Raw genomic sequence first — 13580 nt, 5'->3', positions numbered from 1 at the left:
TGCCGCCGAGGAGATGGGTGGAGATCCTTGTGATATTAAGGAGAGAATTAATAGGGGTGGGAGGAGCTTGTAACCATTCCAGTCAGAATTTTCCAAATCGCAAGCCCTTTGGCAGTGTTGTTGTGCACTTCGTTTTAGCTGGTGTAGTCTGGCAAAGTTCTTACTCTACAATGGAGTAATAACCACACTCGTCAGAACTTGGATAATCAAATCAAATCAAAATGTGTCTTCTACCTTCCATTTTCGCATTGTTTGTGGTCATTTCGAAGCTAGTTTAGAGCAGCCCACATGAGCCATTGGTTGAACATGAACCCACATGAGTACAGATTTCAAAATTTGAATTGAAAAGATCAAAGAATGAGACAAACTCTCTTTAGTCAACGAACCAACCTAAAATTATCTATATCTAGGCAAATATATTAACAAAAAATTGATATAATGTGACTGTTGTTTTTCATCTTAAAAGATGTTAAATTGATTTTTTTTATATTTTTTTATGATTTTAATATATTGATTTCAAGAATAAAATTAAAAAAATTATTTCAATATATTTTTAATTAAAAACTATTTTTAAAAAAACATCTAGCACGTTACCAATTAGAAAGACTGTAGCAGGCCTTATATTTAGAGAAAATTAACTCCATGCAGACCAAGAGTGAATTTTCAATGACAGGTCCCAAAACTGGGCCCAGGAGAAGCGAAATCCATGCTGTCCCAAATTAACTTCATGTATATAAAATTATAAATTGACTGTGAAAGAGACGAAGAAAGAACCAGACGGTGTAACTTCCAAACCTTGACTTCTTTGCCAACGCGTTTTTTCCTCCTCTCTTCCTTCTCTCTTCAATGCCACTTCTAAGCATCCATTATTTAAACAAACGCTGGAAGGCCCCAACAGAAGAGGAAGGAGAGGTTGAGATAACTGAAGCAAAAGGAAAAGGAAAAGAAAAGGCAAAAGTAACGTGTATGAGAGGTTGTGGTGCTGTTGAGAATGGAGAAATTGAACAACCAAGCGGAAATTAACTATGCTTCCTTTTCCCGGTGGGCCGGAGTCTGAAAAGAAATGACTCTCATTGACTGTGAAAGACTTGGAGGCAGGAAGAGAGAAGGAACCAGCTGATGGTGTCACTTCCACACCTGGCTCATTTCCGGACGCGTTTTTTGCTTCTTCTTTGTTCTTAAAAGCGCCATCTATTACTTCTGGGCATCGTTAATGAATTTAGTTTGCTCCAACTTTTTGTGCGTTCTGATATGAGGAATAAACAACAAATGAAAGTAGAGATAACAACAGTGAAAGATACTCAGAAAAATAACAATATTACCACACTGCCTGTTTGATCTCTTCCATCTCACTCTTCTCGATTAAAAAAAGAGAAAAAATCAAGAAGAATTCTCTTTTTTTTTTTTTTTTAAATAGGGTTTTCTTCAAATTTCTGAAAAAAATGGAAAAAATCAGAAGAGCATCCCATGCTGGTTCTTGGTACACCGACGACCGTAAGTCTCACTCTCTCCCTTTGCATTTTTTCTTGAATTTTTTTTAATCAATTATAATTATGATTTTTTTAATTTTGTTTCTTTAGCTAAAAAACTAGAAGAAGAGCTTGAGGGATGGCTAAGTGATACTGGATTAACGAAATCTCCTGATGTGCGCGGTGTTATTGCTCCGTATATTTCTTACTATTAATCATTTTTTCCTTAATTTTTATCAATTTGATTGCATTTTTCCTTTTTTATATATATAATTATTATTTTTTCATGGAAAATGGAAATTTTAGGCATGCAGGTTATTCATATTCAGGTCGTGCTGCTGCTTACGCTTTTGGAAATATTGATCCCACTAACATGTTAGTGAGATAATTTATTTTCTATTTGATTATTTATTTATTTTTCTGATTTTTTATTGCTAACCTGCCGGTGTTTTAAGTAGTGATAATGTGAGGTTTTTTCAATTAAAAAAATGAAAAATTTAAGTATTGATTCTGTGGAAATGTGATATCCGGTTAGAATTTATTTTCCGGGAACTGCATCTCGAGGAGAGTGGTTCTGATGGGGGAATTAATGGTTTTTTTTATGATGATGAGTGGGAGTTTTGTTTTGTTTTGTTTTCTAGTACTCGGGTATTTCTTCTCGGTCCATCACACCATTATTATACGCCAAAATGTGCTCTTTCAACGGCTGCAGTTTACAAAACGCCGATAGGGGACTTGCCTATTGATTTGGAAGGTACTATACAAGCATAGTTTGGTTTCTTATTGAGTTGATATGCTAATGTTAAATGATCTGGATTAGTCCTTTTGAGCTCTAATTTCTGGTTTGATGTTGTGGTGGTTCGGTGTGATTGAACGAATTATGTTATTTTTGTATCCTTTTCAGTTATAGAGGAACTTAAAGCCACGGGAAAATTTGAGTTGATGGATCTTCAGGTTGATGAGCACGAACATAGCATGGAAATGCACTTGCCATATCTTGCTAAGATATTTGAAGGGTAATTTCTGTCACGTAGAGAATTTCCATATGTTGGTTTTGTTTGTGTCTCAGCTTTGCTGATACTTTATGTTGCCATGTTTTTTTTTTATTATTTGTTTGTGCACGTCTGATTCTTACTAATGTAACGCAGGCACCCGGTGAAAGTTGTGCCCATTTTGGTCGGTGCTGTTAGTGCTGACAATGAGGCCATGTATGGGTGCTTGTTGGCAAAATATGTTGATGATCCAACTAACTTCTTTTCTGTCTCTTCAGATTTTTGTCACTGGGGTTCTCGGTATGTTTCATTATATGCTGGTTTGCATGGTACTTTTCTCCTTCTAAATGTCTTTGTATTCATAGAGGAGGTCTAGGATTGGGATGACTCTTTAATTTGCTTCCTTACCACACATACCCATTGCTGTGTAGCATTTGTGGAGGTCAGTGAAAAATGCCTTGTACAGTTTCCCTTTTCCCTTTCAGCCAGTCCAAGAGCTCACTCGAAAGTGGGTTGTCTCCTTTAATTTGAATTTGATGCTCACTCCACTTTGAAATGAACCCTTTTCTTTTTCCTCATAATCCAAGTTGGAGAGCTGTCGTTTCTTTTTTAAACTACTGTTAGCAATCCCTTCCTCAAAGCCTTGCAAGATCTATTGCTCAATTTGCTTCTAGAATGTCTGAGAATTTGCTTGTAAGAACTTGATAGAATGTCAGATGTCTCTGAGCCTGCATAATGCATTATGTCAAGGGTCTTCTGTAATCTAAAATGAATAGATCTATTTTTTGTTCAGTTCTTGAATTCAAAAAAAATAAAGTCACATGGTATTTGGGGGAATCATCTTATGTTTTCCATTTTTGTATCTATTGTTCTGCAAAGCATGATATTCAGCAGTTTGTGCTGATTGTTTAGTCACAACCATACTTGAACAATATTGTTGTAATTCTGTAAAACACATTCAGTTCACCTTATGTATTCAACTGTCTTCAAACATATCTTGACCTGTGTTTCTTGCATTAGGTTCCATTACACGCGCTATGACAAGAAATGTGGCCCCATACACAAGTCTATTGAGGCATTGGACAAGATGGGCATGGACATAATTGAAACAGGGAATGCAGATGCGCTTAAACAATATCTGTCGGAGTATGGCAACACTATCTGTGGAAGACATCCTATTAGTGTTTTCTTGCATGTAAGTGCCCAAATCTCAGAAGTTACCTAAATGGCTTTTGATTTCAGCCCCAAAAGATGTTTGCAGATGTCTTTACAACTTTTTTCTTCCATTTTCTATATGCAATTTTTGCCAGCCATGTTTTACTTCTATTTAGTTGAGTAATTCATGACAATTGGTTTCCCACATATCACACCAGTGATAAATTTTGTTTAAAACACCGTTTAAAATTTTTTGGATATATTATTGCATGTTTTTTAGTTTCTATTGTATCCTTTTGTTTAGTATCTATGATACTCTCAGATGTTGAGAAATTGCTCGACAAAGATAAAGATCAAGTTCCTCCGGTACGAGCCGTCTAGCCAATGCAAAACAATGAGAGACAGCAGTGTCAGCTATGCATCTGCAGCAGCGAAGGTCGATGCTTGAAGCTGGGATATTGAGCATTCAAAATTTACTTGTGTGGAAGCAATTAACAATTTAAACTAATTTGAATTAAATGTTTTGTGCAACTTAATTTGAACACGCATTTGCAAGGATCCATCTTGCTATGCATTCCTTGTTTATAGACTGAAGATAACAACGAAGCCTAATTCCCTTTTCCTTGTTTACTGTTCCGGGCTCCATCACTAAATTTTAATGTCAACAGGGGTCATGGTAGTTGAGCAGCATTGGGCATTGATCTGCCATTATTGTCTGTCTACCGAAAACGCCTAGCAATACATAGCTCTTGACTGAAATAGGGTACGATAATTCAAGTGAAAAATGGTGGTTGTGGTGATATGGGGAGTAAAAGAGGTGTGTAATTACATGACCCTCTCAATAGAGAGGTCAAGTGCAAAATGGCAAGATGGTGGATTTCTTGGCATCTTTAATGGCGAGGTCAGTGGAAATCCAGAGACTACAATTAGTTTGGAAGAAGGAAGGCAAGCCCGGCCAGTGAATAGCTGTACAGATATGGATGTGGCGGATCGTTGAGCAGTCTCCATATGGTTCTCTCGGAAGCCAAAAATCCTTGGTGAGAAGGTTAAAGATTCGAGGATTGCTGGCTTTCAAGTCTTAGTTCATTTTGGATTATATTCGACTTCATAAGCATATCATGGCTTTAGATTAGCTTAGCTTGCAGAATTTAGCTGGAAAAATAAAACAAAAGATTGAAAGAGACTTTCTTTCCCTCTATAATCATAGTTGAGTCATAGTTAGTTGTGGGTTAGTTCAGGAATCAATCCAAATTAATCTTAAAATGATATTATTTTAAATAAAAAATTAAATAGTTTTAGATAATTTTAAAAAAATCATCAAAATTAACCCAGTTAAATCTCAGATTTGGCCAAGTTAAGGGTCAACCTATCATGTCACTCGAATTTAGGAATTTAACCAAATTAACTTTTTAAACTAGTCAGAAGCAAACCTATCCTGGATCAGGTTTAAGTTGACGTTACAGAACCATGGTTCTCCTTCCCTTGCACCATTGCACGAGGAAAAACAATTAAAGAAAGGAGGATTTTGCTAAGGACAGTTATTGCTGCATGCAGTAAGCCAGTAACTGATCACAGTGATGAAAAAAACCATGCTCGTGCATTATTTATTGGAACCACCGTGCATGGTTCGCGTTGACAGCTAGGGTTAGTGACTGCGTAGCCGTGACTGTCTATGACAAAACTTGGAAAACTAATGGTAATACGTTTTATTTTCATAGACTATGGCATATCTTATTGGATGATACCATAAATTACTGTCTTAGCTACTCGTTACAAAGACAAACATCTGTATTTACACACACTTGGCCAGCCAAGGTTTGAGCATAGTTTTCATACTCTGAATTCTCACTGATTAGCTTCGGATTCAGCAGGTATTTTACTTGCTGATCCGTTTTCATATGCTGTCAGCATACTCCATTTACCGGCAGAAATTGGAGGCTCAAAGACAATAACAGCACCATCTTTCAGTCCCACTGCAAACTGGTCAGGTTCCTGAGGATGTGCGGCAACGACAAGCGGATACACTCCCAAACTACAGCCACAAAAAGACCACAAGATAAAATCATTAGCCAATTATCAGATCAGATATTTGACAAGGCTTCAAATACACAGGAATAACGAGAGAACAACTAGAAATGTATGAGATTGGCAGCTCCTCTGCTGTAATTCATTTCAGTGTGAAGGTTACCTTGAAGTGGGAGAAAGGTAAGCAGTTGGATTAATCCGACAGTATAACTGAAAATCCGAAGCATCAAATATAGATACAAGCCCATCTTCAAAGCTAGCATACACCATCTGGCCATCACACGAGAATGTTGCATGGGAGATTGGTGCTCCAAAATCGCCTGGACTCCACTGTAAACATAATAAAGGAATAAAAAAATGCTTCTATTTATATCCTCACTGAGCAGTCCAATGACTGAAACACAGCTTCTTAGACAGAGAGAGTGAGAACCTGCTTTACACACTCTAATTTTCTGGCGTCATAGATTGAAAGGCAAGTCTCATGTACTGCAAGGAATTCTGTCTGATTCTGATGAAACTGGATGTCTGTATCTAATGATAATGAAGAAAGTGTTCTGTCATCGGGAATCTGCAAGAATCTGCTCCTCTCTTTTCCCCACCCTTCAACTTTCCAGACAAAAATCTGCAGAAGAGAAAAGAACATGACTGCATAAGCACACTTCAGACAAATAAATGAAGTCAAGGCATCATTAGTTAACAACAATGCCTGAAAATGCTGTTGGAAATCATCATCAAGGAAAGTCAGCATTGGACTTATTCCATATAATTTCAACACTAACCTGAGCATCTGCTCCAGAAGAAACAAGTACATTCAGATCATTAGAGAATGCAAGACCAGAGACTCTTTTAGAATGACCCTCAAGTATGGTATCGACCTGCATGAATTAAGGAAATGACAAACTTTGCTTGATTTTGCTCTAGTAAAGCATTGGTGCATATCAAGAGAAATACATACCTTAGCTGAACGGACATTATAAATTAGAATCGTGGAATCATCTCTCCCTATAGCAAGTATGTTGTTATCTTGAGGGTAGAAAGCAATACATGTTGCTGCAGGTGGTTGCATGATAGGCAGCATTGTCTGTTAAGTTTAAGAATGTTCAGTAAGTTCCTGCGTGCTTGTAAGCAAACCCGAAACACAAACAAATCCAAAAGATTTGAAATCATGTTACGTGTAAAAGATAAATATTTTTATATCAGAAGATGACAAATATTTTTATATCAGAAGATGACAATAAAAAGCGAGAAAACCACCTGTGACAGGTATTTTAAGTTTCAAAAACAATAACTTAGAGCCATATATGAAAGTGTTAAAATAAGTTAAAATGCACAAGAAGTGGAAAGTTTTTCATCCTAAGTAAACTTAGAACAATTTGGAAATCATGACACAATAATTGGATGATTTGGAGTCAAATTGATATATAGAGATATCAAGTATACACGACAAATAAGATCACATAATGCTAATGAAAATGTGCATGGATCATGGAGAACTTCATAAATTTGAAGAATTTGTAGACTGCAAATGGTGTTCATGATACCTTGAATTTCAGCAAGCTATACAAAGAAATTCTCCCTCCACATGCTGACAGGAGATATGAATCATTCTTAGACAGGGCAAAGCAGGGAACTGCCTCTTCAGGGCTGCTGCCTGTAAGGTCATTTGTCATCAGTCCTGAGCTACTACTGGGTTGCCACAGTTGAGGGGGAACTTTTGCAGTTGCCTACCATTAACATTTCATCACAATGGCATTATTAACAACAGGTAACACAAAATTTCAAAGAATAATTTCAAATGGAAGGATAGAATTGTTCATGTCTCTTGTCTTGCTCACCTTGTCACTCGAGTGAGTGTCATTCTGTGACCATTTCCAACATAAATGGGAGGCATTTGATGTTAATGCCAAAATGGAGTTACCCGCATTGTTGTAAATGAGCCTCGATATCTGCATTTGTGTGAGAGAAATCTATTTATTAAATTCTCATCCTTTCACAGTATATTGCAATTTTTAAGGGTCTCAAATTCTCAAGCAATTGCATCAGTATCTCCAAAAGCAAAGATCTGTGTTGCTTTTGAATAAATAGAACATTTTACAGATGATTTTAGGGATCCTTCCAAATTTCAAATGTGTACACATGTATTGAGAAATCCCATCCTTCATATCCAAAACACACGAGTTGATTGTACAATATGCAAAGCAAGAACCAACAAGAAACTTGAACTACCTAGAAACACAAAGGAGAATAAAACAACAATCTATGATAATGGTCAAAACATCTGAAAACATGTCTACATTTGTAGGACTTGAAATACTTGAAGCAGAAGGAAAAAATAAACCAAAAGAAAAATTGAGCTGCTAGAACACAGGACAGTTGAACCTTGTTTGCTTTCATGGGAGAAGGAAGTCGCAGAATCTGGAACTGAGAAGGGCTTGTTATTAAAATGAGCCTCCCGCTCTTTGATGTAGTGGATTTTCCAGTAATTTTAGATTTCACTACCTCCGAGTTTTCTGGGTTTCCATTCTGCAGAAGATTAAAAAAATTGCTTAGTACTCCAAACTTCCAAGTAAATTCCAAAGTCATGACAAGGCCTACCTCAAGATAGGATTGTATTAAGTAAAAAACAACACATTGTGAAGTACAAGATATAGCGTGAATCCCAGACAAAATCTAGAGTTACCCACGTTTGTGACAGCTTCATCTGCAGCTCCAGCACAAGCAACAGTTGAACTCGGTTCAATACCAAGCTGCCAAAAAGGAATAGCATCAGACAGTGATCTATCTTCTAACACAAGATACAACTGTATTAAGAATGCCCACCTTCTTAAAGTTATGACAGAGATCTCTAGAAGCATCATCAGAACAATTTTGTGATGTATGCAGTGAATGGAGACCGCTATCTTTTGCCAAGATCTTGATTTTGTTGTCATTTGCAGAAACAGCTAACAGCGTGCCTTCCTTATTGAATCGAACACGAGGGTTTTCCTTCCAATCAAGAAAAAAAAAGAGAATTAAATAAGAAACTCAAGACACCCTTCTTTATGTATGGAATGTTTAATTGAAACTCAAATCAAATTACCACTTGAACCAATCTTTAGTAAATTGTTGTAGAAATTTAATTAAGACTATCACCTGAAACGTGATAGACCATTGAGAAATTTATACCTTCACCTGCATAATGATTGCCATGGTAAAATTGTAGCATCAAAACAGTACTAAGGAACTTACTGGTAAGCCTCCCTCAGCATCAATGGTTGTGAAAAGCTCAACTTTGTCCATATCCCATAATTTGATCACATGCTCATCACCAGCAGCTAAAACCTGGTTCTTCATTATATCAAACTGCACTACACCCGAAGAACTCTTCTGCAATCCTAGATAGGTTCTTTTTATGGAACCTTCAGAGTCACCCCATTCAGCAAGAAATGACTCTCCAGATTTACTGGTCCCACATGAAAAAAGCCTACAAAGCATTCGATTACAACATGATTTACCCATCAAATATATCAAGCATGTGAAAAATTGCAAAAGTAATTCAGTCTGAGTAAATGAAACCTTCTATCACCACTATAAGCCATTGATGTACACCCCAGGCCAGGAGCATCATAATCTACTTTAGCTCCTAGATTATCATATAGGCACACTTTTATGTTGCTGTTCACTGATGTTGCAGAGAGAAACTGAGGAATTAAAAAAAATAAAAAGTAGAAGCAAAGATGGAGTCATCATGAGTTTGAGAAGGCATGGAGAAGAATCGATATCACCACCACGAGTAAGAGTAGAATCGAGAGTAATCCTTACATGAACGTTTCCCTTGCTATGAGGACAGAGAGAATAAACAGGAGCATCATGGCCTTCAAAAGAATACATTTTGACACCACTGGTCACATCCCATGCCTTAAATGACCATCAGAAAAATAATGATCACACTCTTTCCAGGACAAAAAAAAAATCCATTATCTAATTCTAATGTAAAATAAAGCCAACCTTAACTGTCTTGTCATCACCACATGTAATGACCAACAGTTGTTTCTCAGGGGCAGAGAATGCTAGGTCATTTACACCACCAACATGAGCATCAATCTAGATATAGGAAATAAGTTAGTGAATAAGCTCGATAAGACAAATATCCAATGAATGAACAGAAAAGTAAAAAAACTAGTAAAGTTAATAGTATAATTAGAAACCTACCTCCAATTTCTGCTGTACATCTTTGGCATCATTATAAGAATATATTTGCACTATGTGTTTTGAATACGCAACCCCTTTTCAAAATCAAAGCAACAAGGTTAAATTAATGAACAAGCAAAGTCCAAATGACAGGAAGTGATTTCCTATTGTCTTCCATTATCTCTAAACTTACCGAAGAAACAACCTTCTGGGCTCCAAGCAACACGATTCACAGAAACACTAGGATCCTTGAGCAAAGTTGCCTGGATTTACACAAGATCATTTCATATTTCATACCAATGATTATTTTCCTGCTAAAATGGAAGCATTGTATAGAAGGGGACAAACCTTGAAAATCTTTGAGCATGCTGCAATATCCCAGACCTTAAAATTCCTTGAAAGTAAACTTTCCCCTGATCTAACTTCCCACAATCCTATGTCCCCCACAGAAGTTCCAACTGAAGTATCAAACCATCAGTTTCCATGAGTAAACATTCAGTTCAAATAAGGTGTTTATCCCCAAAGGCCTAAAATATGAGAGTTATTGAAAAGATATCCTTATGAGTAGACCTAGAAGAACAGTCTGATGTTCAGGGTGAAAATCCATGCTTGTTGGAGATGACCCCTCATTTAATATCCTTAAAACATTCTTAGGCAAGTCATCAGAAATGTCGATGGAGCTTTGATCAGGATGAGAGTCAGCTGATATTTCCTGCATACATGGAAACCGTGACTTCAGTAAAAAATTGTCATTGTCATTATCATTTACGAATGTATCAAAAAAAAAATCAAGCTTACCTCGTCAGAAGGCCTTTTTAGGATTGCAAGTTCACTTTCAGGAATACTACTGTAATGTACACTAGTAATATCCTCCGAACCATCTGTAATAGTAGCTGCAAACATATAATTGATAGTTAGCAATGAAAGGAATATTTTTTCTGTAACCACAATAATACAGCTTTCATACAAGGTCATAGAAATATTAATGAGAGAATCACGAACCAATTCCTATGTTTGTTGGATCACCGAGAGACAAAGCTTCACTTGAAATTGAAGAGTGAGCCTCAGAAGATGAGGTAGAATTTGAGGCTGAGGAAGTTGAAACTAGCATTGATGTGGTTTGAGAAGGCTAGACAAAATTATTGAAGCTCATTAGAAGGATTACGTTTGAATACTGTTAAATGGAATCAAGCTGGCTTGGTTAGGAACCATACTCGAATCCATTTATTGGAAAGAAAGAAAAAAGGAGGAAAATGATCATCATTCTTCTCAAGTCATACCACTGGATTGCTATCACTCAATGTGGAAAATAAATGATCATCTGATGGAATTGGTACACAGACATGATCCACAAAAAGGGTTCTTATATCAGGATTTGGCTGTGGATATGCACAAAGAACATGCTGCCAATTCAGACTGTCAGATTAAATACCAAAATCAGTTTTCTCTCGATGCCAAATAAACATATCTAGAAATTTTGAAGAGAATCCAACATGTGTATGTTCATATAAAAGTGTGAGTACTTGCATATACTCCATGTTTGTATCTAGTGCCTGTGTTTGGTGTGTGGCTTGGTGTATTCGAGTTGTGATGTGAAGTTGAGAATTAGATTACCTTTGGTTTATGAGGCGTCGTAATCTATGACTTGCAGCATTCGGAAATTCCAATTTGTCGCTGAAAAGGGGGTTTGCTTCAATAAGTTTCTTAAGCTCAACCCTCATAACTTTTCTTGCAGAGTCTGCATCACTATACATGGAGAGTGACTCATGGTCCCTGTACAACAACAGGAGAATTATGCTTAACATGCTACTCCTATGGAATGTGAATAACAACAACAACAACAACAATAACATATGCATACCATAGATTTGTACCTTATATCATTCAATGTCAAAAGCAAAGTCATTTCCTTAAACAGCTCCTCATTATATGAGACAAAAGTTTTCAAATCCTTCACAAGGATGTCTAAAGCCTTGGCACGGTCCTTGCTGTAAAATCAATTAACAAATTTCAACTAGGATTTGATGTGACATGCATAATGCCTGCAAAATGATTTCATGGAAAAGTTTGTTGAAAGAAAGAAAGCTGCAGTCTTACTTGTCCAATGCCTCCAGAAATTTCTGCTTCCTAATTTCAAAATAGACCTTCATCGAGAATCTATTGTCAGTTAATTTTGTGAAACAAGAAAAATATCTCTCAGCCTCATCCCAATCACCACTGCATATCATATCCTCAAAAAACTTCATGTTGAAGTAATAACTACTTTCACGCTCAAGCCTAGGCATCGATGATAAAGCAAAGCGGATTACACACAATTAATCAACTGATTCATCAAGAAATCGCATAATTCATCTAAAGGAGCCTGATAGAGAAGGAGAAAGTAACATACATGCGAGCAGTTTCTTTGAACCCTTCCTCATCTAAGAACTGTGAGATTAACAAGACAAGATCTTTACTGAGAGCAGACATCTCCACCGCAGCCTAGCTTGTCACTTGAACCTCTAAATGAATCCAAATCACAGGATTTGTTAAATTAAATAAAACTTTGCAAGTTCTAGCTGAAAATGTAATTTGAACACTCCATACATGAAAAGAGAAAAACAATAAAGCCCCATAACTTCTAACTCACAAGATTTTGATTTTCTAGGACACCAAACTAAGGGTTTGAGTTTTGATCAGGTGAACATGAGCCCAAAACAAACCAAAAAATCAGAGATGACAATCATCTACTCAATGAAAGACAATTCTCTCTTACATCTCCATCTAATTGAAGATACAATATTTTGATCAAATTAAATACTCCAATTAAGAATAATTAAGCAAAGAAATTGATGATTCTCAAACAGAACACAGTAAATCAATCAAGAAATTCTGGGTTCTTAACCAATCAAGACAGTACCTTTCTAGCTTAAAATCACTAAAACTGAAGCCAAACACCAATAAACAAGATAAAAATGAGCAAACTTTCACAACATATAAGAGATGGGCATCAAAAGAAAGCAGAGAAAAAAACGAAGTTAGGTGAAAGCTCACCTGGTAAGGGAATTGGATAGGGTCAGAAAGATAGAGTGAGAAAGAGATCAGTAAGTGACCATGACTCTTAGCTTCAAAAAACAAAAAGGTCTCTTAATAAGAGATGGGCATCGAAGAAAAGCAGAGAAAAAAACAAAGCTTGGTGAAGGCTCGCCTGGTAAGTGAATTGGATTGACTCAGAAAGATAGAGTGAGAGAGATGAGTGCCATGACTTTTAGCTTCAAAAAGCAAAAGGGTCTCTTCTAGGCGGACACGTGCTTTTCCTTTTTTTACTTCAAATTAAATTTTTTTAATATTTTTAATATATTTTTAAATATAAAATCATTTGAAAAGCAAACATTATCTCATCCCAAAAACATTATTTCTCTCTGTGTTTTCTTTACTTTAACAGCTGAACTCAGACGCTCTGTGCTAAAATATAATAAGACTGGCGACATGTACGAGACGATAAGTCGTTGGAGTTATGACTGATAAGTCATCTTGGAAAAAATGTGATAGGACAGATTGCGTATAAAAAGACTGTTGTAATGGGGTCCACTTTAAGACAAATGTCGTTCATTCAGAGAGTGCAACGTCAGATTTTAGACACGTGATACAACTTTCTTATTGTGCCAGAACTTTCCTCGAAGAAAACATTTTGCATCCCACGTAAACAACTAGCAAATTTTTATTTACGTAATTTGTTTTTATGTTTTAAAAATATATTTTAAAACTTTTATTTTTTTATTTTAAATCA

General features: G+C 36.3%; 2 protein-coding genes across 7 annotated transcripts; one reads left to right on the top strand and one right to left on the bottom strand.

Moving 5' to 3' along the window:
- Positions 1-784: 784 nt before the first annotated feature.
- On the top strand, positions 785-4246 carry LOC7489127 (uncharacterized). 4 transcript variants are annotated; one of them, XM_024603958.2, is made up of 8 exons: positions 785-1494; positions 1581-1665; positions 1776-1844; positions 2111-2223; positions 2374-2485; positions 2740-2790; positions 3482-3656; positions 3939-4246. In XM_024603958.2, the coding sequence occupies exons 1-8, from the start codon at positions 1443-1445 to the stop codon at positions 4062-4064; spliced, it is 783 nt and encodes a 260-aa protein (XP_024459726.1). In that variant the 5' UTR covers positions 785-1442; the 3' UTR covers positions 4065-4246. The 4 variants fall into 4 exon arrangements, with proteins under 4 accessions (XP_024459726.1, XP_024459728.1, XP_024459729.1 ...); XM_024603960.2 differs by having other exon boundaries at positions 2618-2761; positions 3921-4152; XM_002309610.4 differs by having other exon boundaries at positions 791-1494; positions 2618-2761.
- A 1052-nt stretch (positions 4247-5298) lies between these two features.
- On the bottom strand, positions 5299-13091 carry LOC7489126 (topless-related protein 1). Of its 3 annotated transcripts, XM_052453833.1 has the most exons (27): positions 12999-13017; positions 12845-12915; positions 12201-12312; positions 11909-12088; positions 11686-11799; positions 11426-11584; positions 11092-11227; positions 10814-10940; positions 10610-10704; positions 10382-10523; positions 10160-10269; positions 10005-10074; positions 9833-9906; positions 9629-9724; positions 9443-9538; positions 9197-9321; positions 8870-9104; positions 8462-8626; positions 8326-8388; positions 8021-8164; positions 7477-7587; positions 7183-7365; positions 6597-6722; positions 6421-6516; positions 6072-6263; positions 5805-5971; positions 5299-5648 (listed from the first exon to the last, which is right to left on the bottom strand). In XM_052453833.1, the coding sequence occupies exons 3-27, from the start codon at positions 12278-12280 to the stop codon at positions 5462-5464; spliced, it is 3273 nt and encodes a 1090-aa protein (XP_052309793.1). In that variant the 5' UTR covers positions 12281-12312; positions 12845-12915; positions 12999-13017; the 3' UTR covers positions 5299-5461. The 3 variants fall into 3 exon arrangements, with proteins under 3 accessions (XP_052309793.1, XP_024459724.1, XP_024459725.1); XM_024603956.2 differs by having other exon boundaries at positions 10610-10692; positions 12845-13091; XM_024603957.2 differs by having other exon boundaries at positions 11909-11955; positions 12845-13088.
- Positions 13092-13580: the final 489 nt, after the last annotated feature.

The sequence above is a fragment of the Populus trichocarpa genome, chromosome 6, assembly GCF_000002775.5.
Source record: "Populus trichocarpa isolate Nisqually-1 chromosome 6, P.trichocarpa_v4.1, whole genome shotgun sequence".
NCBI lineage: Eukaryota > Viridiplantae > Streptophyta > Magnoliopsida > Malpighiales > Salicaceae > Populus > Populus trichocarpa.
Note: the sequence above shows the minus strand (reverse complement) of the source record. Positions and strands in the feature narration are given on the sequence as shown.